The 18062-nt window shown below is 46.1% G+C and overlaps 1 protein-coding gene across 1 annotated transcript in view; it reads left to right on the forward strand.

Annotated features, from left to right (window-relative positions):
* Positions 1-15592: 15592 nt before the first annotated feature.
* The window catches only part of EMILIN2 (elastin microfibril interfacer 2), a 60302-nt gene continuing 57832 nt past the window's right edge, over positions 15593-18062 (forward strand). Inside the window, exons 1-2 of the mRNA XM_023228477.2 lie at positions 15593-15916; positions 16403-16525. Coding sequence (XP_023084245.1) covers positions 15783-15916; positions 16403-16525 — 257 coding nt within the window. The 5' untranslated portion in view covers positions 15593-15782. The remainder of the gene's footprint in view (positions 15917-16402; positions 16526-18062) is intronic.

Below are 18062 nucleotides of genomic sequence, written 5' to 3' on the forward strand. Positions count from 1 at the left end.
CTCTGTTACCCAGGTCGGGGTACAGTGGTGTGATTGCAGCTCACTGCAGCCTCAACCTCCTGGGCTCAAATGATCCTCCCACCTCAGCCTCCCAAGCACCTAGAACCATAGGTGCATGCCACCATGCCCAGCTAATTTTTAAAATTTTTTGTTGAGATGGGGTCTCACTATGTTGCCCAGGCTGGGTACCATTTTAGTATAAGTCTCCTGATGCACTTGTCCAAGATTTCCTTAAGGGTATATATCTAGGGGTGCAATTGTTGGCTTTTAGAGTATGCAACCTGTTCAAATATAAATAGTAATGCAGGCTGTTTTCCAAAGTAGTTGAACCAGTTCAGACCCTATCTTAGTCTGTTTTGTGTTGCTTTAAAGGAATACCTGAGGCTGGGTAATTTATAAAGAAAAGAGGTTTATTGGGCTCATGGTTCTACAGGCTGTATAAGAGGCATGGCCCCAGCACTTATTTCTGATGAGGACCTCAGGCTGCTTCTACTCATGGCAGAAGGCAAAAGGATGGCAACATGTACAGAGGTCACAAGGCAAGAGAGGAAGCAGGAGAGCTGGGGAGTGCCAGGCTCCTTTTTAACAACCAGCAATCATGAGAACTAACAGAGTGAGAACTGACCCCCTTCCCCAGAGAGGGCAATCATCTATTCACGAGGGACCTGCCCCATGACCCGAACACCTCCCATTAGGCCCTTCTGCCAACCTTGGGGATCCCATTTCAACATGAGATTTGGAGGGACAGAGGTCCAAACGGTAGCACACCCCTACCAGGAGCACATGACGGTTTCTCTCCATATTCTCACTAGCACTGGGCATTGTCAGACTTGTACATTTTTTTCCATCTGTCAGGCATGTAGCGTGATCCAACTATATAGATATTAACTCATGAAGTGGGTATTTACTCGTACTTTCATGATTATTAATGAGGTTGAGTGTATTGACATTTGTTGGCCATTTGATTTTCCTCTTCCTTTGAAGTGCAGATTCCAGTTTTTTGTCTATTTTTCTACTGGATTGTCTGTCTTTTTCTTGTTGATTTGTTGTCGTTGCTGATTTGCTAAGTTCCACTATACATTCTTTCTCAGTTATTTGCTGCAACATGTGAGAGGGCCTGGAGGCACCGGAGAAGCTTCAAAGAAGGGCAGAGGACCAGGGTCTTGTAGGTGGAGCTGAAGTTCTCCAGGCCGCAGGGCTCACCCCCGCCACCTCACACAGAGGAGCAGCTTGTGCAAGGATTTCACTGGCTGAAGGGCCTCCAATCACACGTCACTGGAAAGAGGTAGAAAGGAGAAAGAATTGCTTTCTCCACTCAGCTTTCCCAGGCAAATTCGATGTGTTTCTGGCTTGAACATTCCTGTGTTTGAAGACTGCTTACAATGTGGATAAAATGGATTTGTGTGTCTCCAGTTGGGGCTTTAGCTCCACCCGGAGTCTTTGAAGGCTTATCGCTGAGAAATTACCACAGATCTCTGAGGAGGAGACTAGGGCAGATTGGAGGAGAGCATCCTAATCATTTTCACGGTGAAGACTTGCTCCTTTTTGTTCTTTCTTTCTTTTTTCTTTTTTTTTTTTTTTTTTGATACATTCTTGCTCTGTTGCCCAGGCTGGAATGCAGTGGTGTGATCTCAGCGCACTACACCCTCAGCCTCTCGAAGTCAAGCAATTCTCTTGCCTCAGCCTCCTGAGAAGGTGCCTGCCACCACGCCCAGCTAATTTTTTTATTTTTAGTAGAGATGGGGTTTCACCAATGTTGGCCAGGACGGTCTCAAACTCCTGACCTCAAGTGATCTGCCTGCCTTGGCCTCCCGAAGTGCTCCTTTAAAATTCTGAAGTATCTTGAAGTATTTGGAACCCCAGTCTAACAAGATTATTCATCATGAATCTGCCCTTCAAAAGATATCATTTATTTGTGTTTCTCTGGGAATCATTCAGGAACAGTTCAAAGCTTGAAATGAGTTTTCGTCGTTTGTTATCTCTCACAGTTGACAGATCTCTCTTGCTAAGCTGCAATTCGGCAGTGCTTGGTTCTTCATCCCAGCTATTTAAAAGTACAGTTAGGGAAAACTGTAATTCTGAGGCAACGCATGTTTCGAAACCTTATTTGGCCTCTCATTATCTCATTCAATGGGGCGGGAAGCGCTCAGGCTGGGGTCACATGCTTGGCCTAGGGAGAGGGTGATTATTCTGTCCTCGGACTGACCAGGCCCTGGAGTGGGACAGGGAAGGCTGAAAATAGTCATTTCTTGTCTGCATCGGTAAGGCAGGAGGGTCTCTGTAACACAGGGTCACTGCCAAGTGAGATGGAGACACAAGGTCCCCGGAGGTCAGCCTCAGCAGGGACAGTGCATGTGTTTGGAGGACAGTTGAAGAAGCCCTCAAAAAAGCTTCACAGAGCTTTAGATTGATTACAGTTGTTTACAATTGTTACAGGAGAAAACTGAAGTGTCGTCTTCGGTTCAAAGTTTGAGTTTTCAACTCATTTCTGAATTAGCATTCCTGGATCTTAGTTCTCACCCAAATCAAGCGTCACTTCCCCACTGTGTATTATTATGTGTGTTAATTTGGTCAACTGTCTTGTAAAAGTCATATGCCTGTGTGCTTGTTCTCACTCATTTGACCTATGTGATTAAACAAGTGTTATGCATCAGGAACTGTGCCAGGCATAGGGATAAAATATGAATGAGACAAATAAGAAACAAGTTTTTCCTCTGATCAGTCTTTGTTCAAAGCTAATAGCCGGGGCTGGGTGCGGTGGCTCACTCCTGTAATCTCAGCACCTTGGGAGGCCGAGATGGGTGGATCACATGAGGCCAGGAGTTTGAGACCAGCCTGGTCAACATGGTGAAAACGTGTCTCTACTAAAAATACAAAAATTAGCTGGGTGTGGTGCACACACCTGTAGCCCCAGATACTCGGGAGGCTGAGGGAAGGATACTCATTTGAACCCAGGAGGCGGAGATAGCAGTAAGCTGAGATTGCACCACTGTAGTCTAGCCTAGATGAAAGAGCAAGCTTCTCCTTAAAAAAAAAAAATGTAATAGGAGGGCACAGTGGTTCACACCTATAATCCCGGCCCTTTGGGAGGCTGAGGCAGGAGGATCACTTGAGGCCAGGAGTTGGAAGACAGCCTGGGCACTATAGCAGGACACCATCTCTATTTAAACAAAAAAAAAGGGAACACTGGTGTCAGAGGTCAGAACAGATGTGGCTTTGGGGTAGCGTTGACAACTGGAAGGAGCCATGAGGGGCTCTCCGGGGGTGGTCGTGTTTTGCTTCATGATCCCGATGCTGGTTCCATGGCTATGTTCACTTTGTGAAAATTCATTGAGCTGATCACTTACGATGTTGCCCAGGCTGGGTACCATTTTAATGTAAGTCTCCTGGTGCTCTTGTCCAAGATTTCCTTCAGGGTGTATATCTAGGGGTGCAACTGCTGGCTTTTAGAGTATGCACCTGTTCAAATATAAATAGTAATGCAGGCTGTTTTCCAAAGTAGTTGAACCAGTTCAGACCCTATCTTAGTCTGTTTTGTGTTGCTTTAAAGGAATACCCAAGGCTGGGTAATTTATAAAGACAAGAGGTTTATTGGGCTCATGGTTCTATAGGCTGTACAAGAGGTGGCTGAGGTGAGAGGATCGCCTCATATCATACATCCAATGTACAAGGTCACATTAACTATTCCCTCTTCTCTTGCAAATCACATTCATTTTGGATATCATGGCTGATTTAAAGGAAGACCAAACCAAACAAGAAAGAGAACACTCGGCTCAAACCCACACTACTCCAGAGTCTTTCCTAATTAATGTTCAACTTTTCTGATTGCCTCAAGGTCAATTTCTTCATCATCACCCAGGTACACAGGTTTTTACTCTGCTGTCTTCTATTTGTTGAATGTAGTATATAGTGTTCCTAAGTTTGCAGTGAGCTGTGGTTGTGCCACTGCACTCCAGCCTGGGTGACAGAGCGAGACACAATCTCTTTTTTTAATTTTTTTTATTTTTTTGAGATGGAGTCCTGGTCTGTCGCCCAGGCTGCAGTGCAGTGGCGTGATTTTGGCTCACTGCAAGCTCCACCTCCCAGGTTCACACCATTCTCCTGCCCCAGCCTCCAGAGTAGCTGGGATTACAGGCACCCGCCACCATGCCCGGCTAATTTTTTTGTATTTTTTTAGTAGAGACGCGGTTTCACCGTGTTAGCCAGGATGGTCTTGATCTCCTGACCTTGTGATCCACCCGCCTTGGCCTCCCAAAGTGCTGGGATTACAGGTGTGAGCCACCACGCCCCGCCCAATACCATCTCTTAAAACGAAAAAAATCATCACATGATTTGAACTAGCAACTTTCTGACCTCAAAACTGTTTAAAAACCCTAAAAAAAATTCTGAAGCAGGGAAAATGAAAAAACTAAAACAACATAAACATGCTACGGACAGATCAAAGCTGTTACTATCTTTGGACTAATGGAAAGTGCAAGGTGAAATGAGCCATTTCCTATTTAGAGAGTGTCGAGGGGTCAAGGAGGACCCTGCCTTCATTTTGTATGCACTCTTACATGTTTTTCCCTAACTTTAAAAAACACAAAAACAAAGTATTTGATTTCTTAAACCTTCTGAGGTTCTGCTTTCTAAAGGGCTTTTTGGAGGCAAAGCGATGCCAGAATTTCTGCGAAAAATAGAATATCAGAAAAAAAGATACTTTAACTTAGTTCCAATGTGTTTCAATCTTAAAAGGCTGTACTACTTCAACACTGTACTACTGGGGATTCCAAGTTAATAAAGCTTTTTTTTTTTTTTTTTTTTTTTTGAGATGGAGTCTCGCTGTCGCCCAGGCTGGAGTGCAGTGGCGCGATCTTGGCTCACTGCAACCTCCGCCTCCCGGGTTCACGCCTTTCTCCTGCCTCAGCCTACCTAGTAGCTGGGACTACAGGCACCCATCATCATGCCCAGCTAATTTTTTTGTATTTTTAGTAGAGACAGTGTTTCGCCATTTTAACCAGGATGGTCTCGATCTCCTGACCTCGTGATCTGCCCACCTCGGCCTTCCAAAGTGCTGGGGCTACAGGCGTGAGCCACCGCGCCTGGCCAAAGCTGTTTTTAAAATAAATGTCTGTGGGCCAGGAGTGGTGGCATGCACCTATAGTCCTAGTTATTTGGGAGGCTGAGGTGGGGTGGATCATTTGAGCTTAGGAATTCAGGCTGTAAGGAGCTCTGATCACGCCACTGCACTCCAGCCTGGGTGACACAGTGAGACCCTGTCTCAAGAAATATTTGTGGATAGTGGTTTTCTAATGTAAATTTTATCAAAGTATAACACTCTTACCAAAAACCAAAGTGCCTGAGTAGCTGGGACTACAGGCACATGCCACCACGCCTGGCTGTATTGTTTTAGTATTTTTTTTTTTTTTTTTTTGAGATGGAGTCTCGCTCTGACACCTAGGCTGGAGTGTAGTGGCTCACTACAACCTCCACCTCCCGGGTTCAAGTGATTCTCCCTCCTCAGCCTCCCAAGTAGCTGGGATTACAGGCACCCACCACCACGCCTGGATATTTTTTGTATTTTCAGTAAAGATGGCGTTTTACCATCTTGGCCAGGCTGATCTTGAACTCCTGACCTCCTGGTGTGTGCCACCGTGCCTGGCTATGTTTTACTCTTTTTAAATAAAAATTGGTCAGGGTGGGTGCGGTGGCCCACGCCTATAATCCCAGCACTTTGGGATGCCAAGGCGGGCAGATCATGAGGTCAGGAGATCGAGTCCAGGGTATTTAAATAGACTATAGCACCATGCATCTGTATTCTTCTTACTTAGCCCCTGAGGATGAGTTGAGAAGTATGTCTCTGATGATTAACTTTTAAGTAATGAAGTCTACAAAGATAAAGCCAAGGAAAGCACATGCAAATATCCAGCTTCATCCACAACCAACTAAACCACCGAGTGTGAAGTGTTTATTCAACCTAAAAAACATATATAAACTTCAAAAGTTACCAAAATCCATACGGCAATAAGAGAAGAACCTGTCCTGGATAGAGTGATGACTGACAGTCCAGCTCTGTCTACTTTCCTGACTTTACTTGTGCATTGATACTTACTGATGTAGCCTTTATCAAGATTTGTTAAACAAACATCATGTGGCTTTCAGTTCATTTTGGGTCCTTTAAAATCACCGAATAATTTATTATCCAAAACTAGGCACTTTTGAAGATGAAAAGAGACACTGAAGGTAATTAACAGTGTTACTGACCTACAACACAAGCAAACTGAGACTGACTGGGCAAATCAGGACATCTAGACACCCTACTTTTCTTTGGGAGAAAACAAACTAGATTTTTTGGTTTTTTTCCCCACCAGCCTTGACTGCGTCTTTTTAAATTTTTATTTATTTATTTATTTATTTGAGACAGCCACCTCCTGCGTTCAAGCAATTCTTGTGCCTCAGCCTCCTGAGTAGCTGGGATTACAGGTGCACCCCTCCACACCTGGCTAATTTTTGTATTCTTAGTAGTGACAGGGTTTCACCACGTTGGTAAGGCTGGTCTTGAATGCCTGACCTCAAATGATTCCAAAGTGCTGGGATTACAGGTGTGAGCCACCGTGTGCGGCCCACTGCATCTTTTCAAAATGGCATATCCTGCACCCTTTCCTCAAGTCCGTTGCTCCTCAATCTTACCTGGTTACCTGCCCTCCCTCCCTCCTGGCTACTGGTGGGCCGTGTATCTCAATCTAGCTAATCTACCAGCCAGCCCTGCCTTTTCTTATTTATTACAAACATCCAATGTACAAGGTCACATTAACTATTCCCTCTTCTCTTGCAAATCACATTCATTTTGGATATCATGGCTGATTTAAAGGAAGACCAAACCAAACAAGAAAGAGAACACTCGGCTCAAACCCACACTACTCCAGAGTCTTTCCTAATTAATGTTCAACTTTTCTGATTGCCTCAAGGTCAATTTCTTCATCATCACCCAGGTACACAGGTTTTTACTCTGCTGTCTTCTATTTGTTGAATGTAGTATATAGTGTTCCTAAGTCATTGCTTATTTTCATGTGTCTGTGCCTTACTCGTCCATTAAGATGAGACAGGACTAGAACTGCTTTTCTCTGGCGTCCAGATTGCCTGGTACACCATTCAATATGCAACATGTCCTCAATATTCTTTTTTTGTTTTTAAGACTGAGTCTCACTCTGTCACCTAGGCTGGAGTGCAGTGGCACTATCTCGGGTCGCTGCAACCTCCGCCTCCCGGGTTCAAGTGATTCTGCCACCTCAGCCTCCTGAGTAGCTGCGATTACAGGTGCATATCACTACGCCCAGATAATTTTTGTATTTTTAGTACAGGGGTTTTCACCATGTTGGCCAGTCTGGTCTCGAACTCCTGACCTCAGGTGATCCACCCGCCTCAGCCTCCCAAAGTGCTGGGATTACAGGCATGAGCCACTGCACCCAGCCCTCAATATTCTCAATGAATAAAGAAATCTTTTGACAGTCACAAAATCCCAAGAACTTTTCTTCACCTCACCCACCCCCAGGTGCCATTTACTTATTATTCCCTGACAGTTGAAATATAATTAATTGTCATTATTCATGGATTTCCTATTTGTGAATTCACTTACTGAAATCTGTAGCCTCAAGAGTGACATTTATGGCACTTTCATGGTCATTTGTGGATATGCACACAGCAGTGAAAAATGTGTGTTGCCTGATGTGTGTGTTCCCAGCAATGTAAAAGAAAGCCACACCCTGCCTTCTTGTTTCCGCTCACACTTGTAGGTAAGTATCCTTTCGTGGTAAATTCAGTACTCTATTTTTTGCATTTTGTGCTTTTCGTTGGTGATTTTTTTATAGTAGTCAGTCAGGCATGAGCAGGGCAGGAGACAGCTCCCCTGCGGCACCCCCCAACACACACCGGGAATGTCCAGCGACCATCAGGTGATGGTTTTGCAGTTAACTGTCTCTCTAAAATAACAATTGGTCTCAGCCAGAGCCAGGGAAGGGCAGGCTCCCAACAGATAGAAAACACCTGGAGGTGGTGAAGAGCAGCTTCCAGATAAGATCTCAGGAGTTGGGTGAGTGGGCTCAAGCATGACCACAAGACAAGATGGCAGAGTTTAACTGCTGTATGACCTTCTGTATTTGCGACGGTTCCCTAGAGGGACAGAACTATATATAGATATATATGTATATATTTGATTAAGTATTAACTTACATGATCACAGCGTCCTGCAATAGGCTGTCTGCAAGCTGAGGAGCAAGGAGAGCCAGTCTGAGTCTCAAAACTGAAGAACTTGGAGTCTGATGTACGAGGGCAGGAAGCAGCCAGCACGGGAGAAAGATGTAGGCTGAGAGGCTAGGCCCGTCTCTCCTTTTCACGTTTTTCTGCCTGCTTTAATAGCCAGCAGCTGATTAGATTGTGCCCACCAGATTAAGTATCCTCCCACACATCCCCATTCCAAGTTGAAGGGTCCCATTCTTTTCCAATCAATGCCCTCTCTTTACCAGTAGACACCTGGTGAGGCTGTGCCGGCACCTTTCATTGCAGGTCAGCCACTTGCATGATAAGAGCTTGCATCTGTTTTTCCAGAATTTCAGCTGTTTCTCTACAGGAGATTAAAACTCTCACTCAGGGCAATCTTAGCATATTTGAGGCTCGGTATTGATCCCGGGTGTGTCTGTGAGGGTGTTGTCAAAAGAGGTTAAAATTTGAGTCAGTGGCCTGGGGAAGGCAGAGCCTCTCCTTCTGCCTTATGCCCCTTAGTTGAATTCTTTCTTCTGAGGAGGCAAGAATTAAGGTTGCTGCAGACCCTCTACAGATACAGATTCATTGCCGGTAACAATTCCACTGTTTAAAATGGCTCCCAGGCATAGTGCTGAAGGACTGTGTAACGTTCTTGCACAAGAAGGCTATGATGTGCCTTATGGAGAAAATGTGTGTGTGTGTGTTAAGCATCATTTCCACATGAGTTATAGTTGCATTGGCCACGAGTTCCGTGTTAATCAAAAAGATATATTAAATTAGGTATCTTTAAATAAAAACACACATAAAACAAAGTTCTGTATTGCTTGATTGACAAAAGCACTTTTTGGCCAGAGGCTTGTAAGAACCTAATGCTGTATTTCTCCTAGAAGCAACTGTTCGATATTTGCTAATTCGGTGTTCATGGCAACTGTATAAAACGTAAATACTGCAAATAAAGAGAACTGACTGTACTTAAATAAACATTGTTTAGAATTGCCTAGTCTGAAATGCTAGAAAGAGTTAACTTGTTCATGACTAGTCTATCCTGAGTATAGACCATGATTGTGCTAAAATTTAATAATTTATTTCAGAATCACCAAATAAGTTTTGCCTATTTAGATTCCAGAACAATCAACTCACATTCCATAAATAAATGATGAACTACAACATAGTTTGATGTGGCTCATGTAAATGAAGACATTATTGCCTACGCTATTATAGCTCTCTTGAAAAGAGACACACAAAAAAATTCTAAGAGCCTATTTTTGTCAGTTATTTCTTATGATGAAAAAAATGTGTTCAAAACCATACCACAAGTGTGTCAGCGATGACATCTCAAATGCAGTGTATGGCATACTGTTAACTGTAGAAAGTATTCTTAGATCTAAGAAACATGTGAAAAAAATTAAGGGATATGAAAGTAACTGATTTCATCTTTTTGAGGAAGATCTTCACTGTTGAATTGCCCGATGATCTGAATTTATTTATGCAGCATTATTAATCTCTCAAAGAGCTCATTGACTTGTTCTAAAATAAATTCCTTTGCTGTATACAGGATAAATTTTCTAAACAATAAGTTGAGCTACATGCTTTCTCTGGGGAGCAGCAGAAAGAAAACTGGGCTAGAAGTCAGTATTCTTGTTTTTCTAGACCAAGTCTTCTTCTGTCACCCAGGCTGGAATGCAACGGCACCATCTCAGCTCACTGCAACCTCCACCTCCCAGGTTCAAGCAATTCTCCAGAGTAGCTGGGACTAGAGGTGCCTGCCACCATACCCAGTTAATTTTTTGCATTTTGATTAGAGATGGGTTTTGCTATGTTGGCCAGGCTGGTCTTGAACTCCTGTCCCGAGGTGATCTGCTCACCTTGACCTCTCAAAGTGCTGGGACTACAGGTGTGAGCCCCCCAGAGTGCAGTATTCTATTCTGGACAATCGCACTGAGGGATATTCTGATTGAGTTATACACATGCACTCTTTACACTTCAAGTTTGGAGGGAACTGCAGTAGATGGTCAGCTTCCATGTTGACTGGAAAACAAAAGGAATGATACAGCCCCTGAACCTTACTCCAAATTTGTTATTGTTACTGATGTGGGTATGTCAATAGCAATGGTGAATATTCATCCTCCTTTCACTGAATGCCAGGCACGATGCTAACAGTTTACACCTGGCAATCCAATGAATCCTCCCCACAGCCAGATGAGTGATTCCAATTTTCAGAGGAGAACACGGAGCATAGAGGAGTGTATTGCTTGTCCAAGATCATTCAGCTAAGTGGGTGAGGGTGTCGTATTTTGAACAGTACACTAATGGTACTGCATGAATCCCGAAAACCCTTTTTTTCCATGTGATTTCAATTTTTCACAGTTTTGAAACTCTCAGGTGATACTGTACAATGTATTAAGGCACACGCCCCTAATCAACGTAGAAACATTTCCTCCTGGCATCTCTCACGAAAGATGATGAAAATAACGGCCATAGTCCTTAAGAGTGTCATCTAATCAGTCAGTTGATAAGGTCTGTCTTAGGTTCAAAGGATAAGGAGATTTTTGACTCCCTAGCTTTGTATAGCAAAGGAGATATTTACAAATAAGTAAGTTAAGAAAAACTGAAGGGGGAAGTGTTCTTTGTTTTGATTTGATTTGTTTGATCAAAGCCTTTGACAAGACAAGAAAGCAGCTGTTATTTATAAATTTTGAAGTCTGGAGTCTCACTGAATTTGTTCTGGGCCTGGTGCAGTGGCTCGTGCCTGTAATCCCAGCACTTGGGAGGTCGAAGCAGGTGGATTGCTTGATCTCAGGAATTCCAGACTAGCCTGGGCAACATGGGGAAACCCTGTCTCTACTGAAAATACAAAATCTAGCTCGGTATGGTGCACCTGTAGTCCCAGCTACGCAGGAGGCTGAGGTGGGAGGATCACCTGAGCCCAAGAGGTCAAGGCTGCAGTGAGCCCTGATTGTACCACTGCACTCCAGCCTGGGTGACAGACCCAGACACTATCTCAAACAGAAAAGAAAAAAAAATTGTTCTGAAGGTCCCTCTCCAACACAATGCCTATTTCAAATGGAGCAAAACAAAATTGTATCGCCCACCCCCTGGCATTCTAGAACACAGAACAGGCTAGATGCTGCAGCCAGTTCATTTTTCTCGGGGATATTTCTCTTTCCCTATTAAACTGCATTGTTTTTAAAAGAATGAAGGATGTCTTTTATTCAAGATATCTAGTCTTCAAGAACTTTCTTTTTCCATCATTAACTAAGCAGAACTAGGAAGAAATAAAGATACCTAAAAGTACACTAGAAATCCACGGAACAGTTTTTTTGAACTCCAGAAAGTAAAGAGCCAAGGCGGGAGGGTCGCCTGAGCCCACGAGTTCAAGACCAGCCTGACAACATAGTGAGACACCCATCTCCACAAAAAAATTGATAAAAATTAGCCAGATGAAGTGGCATGTGCCTGTAGTCCCAGCTATTCAGGAGGCTGAGGTAGGAGGATTGCTTGAGCCTGAGAGATGGAGGCTGCAGTGAGCCATGGTAGCACCACTGCATTTCAGCCTGGGTGACAGAGCAAGACTCTATATCCAAAAAAAAAAAAGAAAAAGAAAAAACAGATGAGGGATCAGAAGGGCGGAAAGCCCAGGCTAATCTCATGATTCTTGACCACATCCTAGATGCAAATCAGTTCATCTTGATCAAATGTCCCTGAGCAGATGGCTGGGGTGGGGCTAGGGGAAATGTATTTGCCTGCTGCCTCAGTGATAGTCACCCTCCTTTTCCAACAGGCAATGGAGGGGTGGAGGGGGCACCTGGGTGTGCTGGAGGCCCGAGAGGCTCACTGCTTCCAACACAACCGTCCCTAAGCACGCACAGAGCCTGATGAACAGCTTATGTCATGATCCACAAGTGAATGAGAGAATAGATTGTATGAATGACCCATTCATAATGAAGTAGTTCTTCCTTGAATTTTTGCTTTAGGTAAGTTGGTCACACAATCAAGGGTGTGCGTCCCAAGTTACTATGGGACACTTGTTTTCAAAGCAGAAGAAATTCCTTCAGATTGTTATAGAAAACATGGTTTTCAAGTGCTCATTTAAGGTAGTTGGCAGCTTGTAAACAATTTGTACCTGCAGCTTTCTGGCAGCATATCCACATCATTGTTCATGGCAGGGATCAGAAGTCCTGCCCAATTAGTCTGTTTCTTAATGTGCTGAAGGTCTCTATCCTCCAGAAGCTTCCCTCTGTCTTGTTTCTTGTGCAAGGCATCTGGTTCCTGAGTTTGTTGCATCCCTTCCTCCAGCTGGAAAGGAGAAAAAAGAAAGAGGGTCTCTTGGGATCTTGGCCTCAAATCAAGAAATAACCTTGCGGCTGGGCACAGTGGCTAACACCTCTAATCCCAAGACTTTAGGAGACGAAGGCAGGAGGACTGCTTGAAACCAGGAGTTCAAGATCAACCTGGGCAACCAAGTAAGAACCCCCATCTCTACAAAAAATTAAAAATTAGCTGGACATGGTGGTGTGTGTCTGTACTCCTAGCTGCTTAGAAGACTGAAGTAGGAGGATCACTTGAGCCCAGGAGTTGCAGGCTATAGTGAGCTATGATGGCGTACAAAAAATCAGCCTGGTATGGTGGTGTGCGCCTGTAGTCCCAGCTATTCAGAAGACTGAGGCAGGAGTATTGCTTGAGCCCAGGGATATCAAGGCTGCAGTGAGCCATGATTGTACCACTGTACTCCAGCCTGAATGAGAGAGCAAGACTCCATCTCAAGAGAAAAAAAAAAAAAGTAAAAGAAGGGAATAATAGGCCAGGCAGTGGCTCATGCCTGAAATCCCAGCACTTTAAAAGCCAAGGCAGGAGGATAGCTTGAGATTAAGCATTCAAGACCAGCCTGGGCAACATGGTGAGATCCCATTTCTACCAAAAATTCGAAAAATTAGCTGAGTGTGATGGCACACACCTGGGGTCTCAGCTATGCGGGAGGCTATGGTGGCAGGATTGTTTGAGCCTGGGAGCTCGAGGCTGCAGTGAGCCATGATCACGCCACTGGACTCCAGCATGGATGACAGAGTGAGACCCTTTTCCCCAAATAAATAAATAAATAAAAATACAAAAGAGGGAAGTAACCTTCTGAAAGTCAAGAATTTTCTGTCTTCCCAGGGCAGGCCCACAAAAACATACATGGGCTTGTGTCTAGAGAAAGATGTGCAATAAACATTAGCTCACTTAGTTGACTGTCCATCAGGAACTCTAACACCCTTCATTGCATGGCAATGCCTGGAAGCCCTCCAAACACAGGCCCCATGTCAGTTTGGGCTCACTCATGAATCCTCAGTATTTTTGCACAATGCCTAGCTTGTAACAGATGCTCAGAATGAAATTTATTTACCGATAAATGCTATTGATAGCTGATTAAATACACTATTGTGGTCATCTCAGTGAAAAGTTGGTCCTTATACTCTTGGACAACTTCCTAGTATAACTTTGATTTGACGGAAAAAACAGATTGACATGATCAGTTCAACACACTTTCAAGTTTGAGATTTACCTGTATCAGAGACACGTTGGAATTGTTCTCGGCTAGTTGTAGACACACACAAATTGTGTGTTTCCTCCATTTTTTCCCCTCTTCCCCTTCTTCATTTCTATACTGTTTCTATTCTATGGGTCTTTCCGGCCAAGATGGCGTTAGGACAGGCAGGATAGGGAAGTCACACAGAAAGATACAGATTGGGTTACGAAAGACAGCTTTTTATCCCTTTCTGTGATTTCCCCCCCACGGTGGCTCTTTTGAAGGCTGGGATGACTTCAGTCCACTATTTGCATGATCTTCCGTTTAGAGTCCAGGGACAGATGATGTCCTTACATGGTATAATCTTCTGCTTGGCCCTTGTAGTTTCTACTTAGGGACTTTTCTTTCTTTCATCTGCAAATCAAAAGCTCCAACACCACCATCAAAGAATATTAGAAACAAAATAGACCAATGGCTTCATTTAGTAGAGGAGGAACACAGGAAACCTTTTTATTTTTTATTTTTTGAGACGGATTTTCATTCTTTTTGCCCAGGCTGGAGTGCAGTGGTGAGATCTTGGCTCACTGCAACCTCCATCTCCCTGGTTCAAGCGATTCTCCTGCCTCAGTCTCCCAAGTAGCTGGGATTACAGGCATGTGCCACCATGCCTGGCTAATTTTTTTTTCTTTTTTGTATTTTTAGCAGAGACGGGGTTTCACCATGTTGGTTAGGCTGCTCTTGAACTCTTGACCTCAGGTGATCCACCCGGCTTGGCCTCCCAAATTGCTGGGATTACAGGCGTGAGCCACCCCGCCTGGCCCACAGCAAAGCTTTATTCACTTGACAAGTCATGGCCAACAGCGTCTGGTTAGCTCACAGAGGCCACAGTTTATCTGTGGGGTCTGGTAAACATGTCATTCACGACCCTGTACATTAATTAGATGCAGCAGGTCATCTCAAATACATAGCTCTTTCCAACACCCCTTAGAATACAGCACTTGGGTGGCGATTTTATTTAACATTCCAGTACTTCATCCCAAAAAGAAATTGGTGGAGATTAGTGTAACTCAAGAATAGTCAGAAAACATACAAGAAAGTTTAAGACAGATGTCTAGCAGTGCCTGAACTGTTGAGAAGCAAAGGTGAGTAAATGCCTTAGTTTAACAGAAAAAGAAAGTTCACAGTAGGACCTCAGAAGCAGAGGCTGTGAGATCACCTTTCAAGCACTGTAGAGCTGGACGCCGAGCTGCAGCAGCCCCTGGGAATTGGTGGGGCTGTGGCTTGTCCTGTCCTGCCGCCCCCCACGTGGACTCAGAAACTGTTAGATGATTCCTAAGGCAGACATGGGTAAAGAAAGAAGAGAACCAGCGTTCATTTCCCCCTGGACTCTATAAGTCCATGGAGGTGGTGGGGGGGATGGCCGTGTCTTGCCCGAGGAGGAAATCCGAGTCGAGCCCCCACTCCTCTCCCCGCGGGACTGATAAACATGTCCCTCATTCACCCCGGGAGGCTGGCACCCAGGCACGACGCGAGGACAGCCAGACTCGCCGACGGCGGCCGCGTCCCGAGGGGCCGGGAGCGCGCCTGTTGGAAGGTGGGAGGCGGAGTTGCTCGGCATCTGGGAAGAGACCAAAGGAATGAGTAATTGGAAATTCTGTAACATAGACCCTTATCCCAAACCCTTTAGTTCTTCCACCCCAAGCCCCCTGCCGAGAAGCCAAGGGACTGGAGACAGGGAGACGTGGTGGAGGGAGAGTCACGTTTCGGAGAGGGAAGTGAAATAAAGAGGGCGGCACCCGGGGGGACCTGTGCGTCATTGAGGGACCGAGGAGAAGCGCAGGGCGCACAGGGCTGCAAAAGGAGAAGTAGGAACGAGAAGCCGGAGGGGGCGGCCGCAGAGCGCGGGTTGGAGCGCCGCGAAGCGCCCGAGCCTCCTTCCTTCGCGGGCGGCGCCCTGGCCGCCAGCAGCCTTGTGGCCGGTGCCCCGATCCGCCGCGCTCCGGACCCTGGCAGGCGGGAAGCGCCCGCTGCGCGGAGGATGTGGCAGCCGACACAGCCCTGGCCCCGCGCGCCCTGGCGCTGGGCGCTGGTGCTGCTGGCCCTGGGCTGCGCTGGGCTGTGCCATGCCGGCCCGCAGCCCGGGTATCCCGCGCGGCCCAGCGCTAGGAACAAGTAAGTGCGCGCCCCTCGGCCGGCCCCACACCGCCTACCCCTCCCCGGCCCCCAGTTGAGCCCTGGAGCTGCCCTGCCAAAGACGACGAGCGGCAGCCCGGGGTCTCCCTTGGATTTCCCCGGGCGGCTCCTTCTCTGGGTGACCGCGCGCTGCGCCGCCGGCGCCTCAGGCAGAGCTGACTCCGGGCGCGTGGGCGCAGAGTGTCCCGCAGACCCGGCGGGTCCGAAAACGACTCCCAGGAATTCCAGGAGCCCCTGGGACCGTGAGTGCTTTTCGTTCCCGTCTTGGTCAGGTCCAGGCGCGCGCTCTCCAGAGGCGCACCCGGGCACCCTCCGGCGTCTGCTCTGTGAAGCTCCCGCCTCCGCAGAGGGCGACAGCCCTCCCCCCGACCCTCGCGCGTTCTGGGGCTGCCGTCCCCTCTCCCCTGGCCTCATTGTTCTCCAGGTTTACACCGTGCCCTTCTCCCTCTCTCTCCTGCACCCCAGGAACTGGTGCGCCTACATCGTGAACAAGAATGTGAGCTGCTCCGTGCTGGAGGGAAGTGAGAGTTTTGTTCAGGCTCAGTACAACTGTGCCTGGAACCAGATGCCCTGTCCGTCCGCGCTGGTGTAAGTCCTGGAGCCGGGGAGCGGGCGGGGCGCGCCCGGGCCGGGCCGGGGCGGTGGGGGTGGGGTGGGGTTGCCGAGCTGGGCTCCAATCCTCCTGTAAATCTCTTCCAGATCCGGTGAAAACCCAGCAGCGGAAAAGCGCTCAGAGCGCTGCGCCGGGCACCGGCCACGCTGGGGTGTTTAGGGAGCGTGTGCTGCAGGAGTGAGCGGGTAGGATGCGCACGCCTTGGGAGTGTGGGGTCGCGGGGGCATACGAGAGGATGAACAAAGTTCCCACTCCCACTTCTGTTTTTTTCCTTTCAATGTTTGTTTCTAACATAAGGCAGCTGAATCTAATTAGATCCATATTGTGTGTTCTGGGGCACACAGAAGATTCCAAAATGTATACTGCTAAAGACTTTTCAATGTAGGATTCGCTGAGAGGTTTGGCTAAGTAGTGCTCTAAAACTAGTGAGTTCTGTCCCTATGTCCCCATAAAACGGAATCTTCCAGTCTTGCAGATGTCTGAGCTAAAACCTCAGGAACATTTTGCTTAAAAGTGTGGTTCCCCAGCATACCTCCCCGCAACTTAGATTTGGAGATTCGCTAGAGATTGTGGGAGAGAATGGCCGTTAAAGACGGGGAAGAATTAATCATCTCTTTGCTTATAAAGATTTCACCATCTTAAACAAACAAGCAGGAAGCAATGCAATAAAGTACAAATGCCGTTAAATACATGACACTCATTCAGTTGTCATCGGGCAAGTCTTTGGGGTTTTGTGTGGGTCTGATATCGGAAGAGGGGCCAGTGTGAATAAATGGCTGTTGAGGAGCACATGTGATGGCGGAAATTAATTGTTTCCCACTAAGAATGAGTTGTTTGTCTTAGAGCACAGTTGTCATTATAGCAGAGAATAGTCAGTAGGCGGATCTGTCTTTGGCCAAACCAAGGGACAGACTGGAACTTGTACTCCAGGAAACCTTATTCCGGAGAACAGTACATGAGCCTGAAGTCCTGTGGGAAGTGGTCGCTGGGTCTACCCCACGTGGGCTGCTGGAGGAGCTGCCAACAGGGTTCAGCTAATTCCTGCTTGGCAAAAACAAAGCAAAACAGAAACTTAGATGAGGTCCCCACTTCCTAATATACAGTGGAAAACGCTGAAATTGAATGTCCAGCTAGGTTGTCTCTTTGAGTTGGATACATAGTCAGAGAGATAGGGTACTGTCATCCGACCTAAATCTCAGTAAGATTGAGACCTCATCGTCTATGGCCAGCACTCAGTTACATCAGAACCAAGCAAGGTTTTTATACCTTGTGGGAGTGATACAAATTAAGTATTCAACTCAGTTTGAATGCATTTGTTTAAAATTAGAATTGAGTTATTAGTCAGGAATATTTTATTCATCTTATACAAGAACTGCATGTTGTGGCTTGCTATAACCTTAAAACTTACTGGTGACAATTTGGAGAGAAATGAATTTTTCATTTCAGGAGGTAATGCATTTTTGTTTAAAAATGGCTTGTTTTTATTTTCTCAAATTATTCTAGCTGCTTGGA

The sequence above is a fragment of the Piliocolobus tephrosceles genome, chromosome 18 (assembly GCF_002776525.5).
Source record: "Piliocolobus tephrosceles isolate RC106 chromosome 18, ASM277652v3, whole genome shotgun sequence".
Taxonomy (NCBI): domain Eukaryota; kingdom Metazoa; phylum Chordata; class Mammalia; order Primates; family Cercopithecidae; genus Piliocolobus; species Piliocolobus tephrosceles.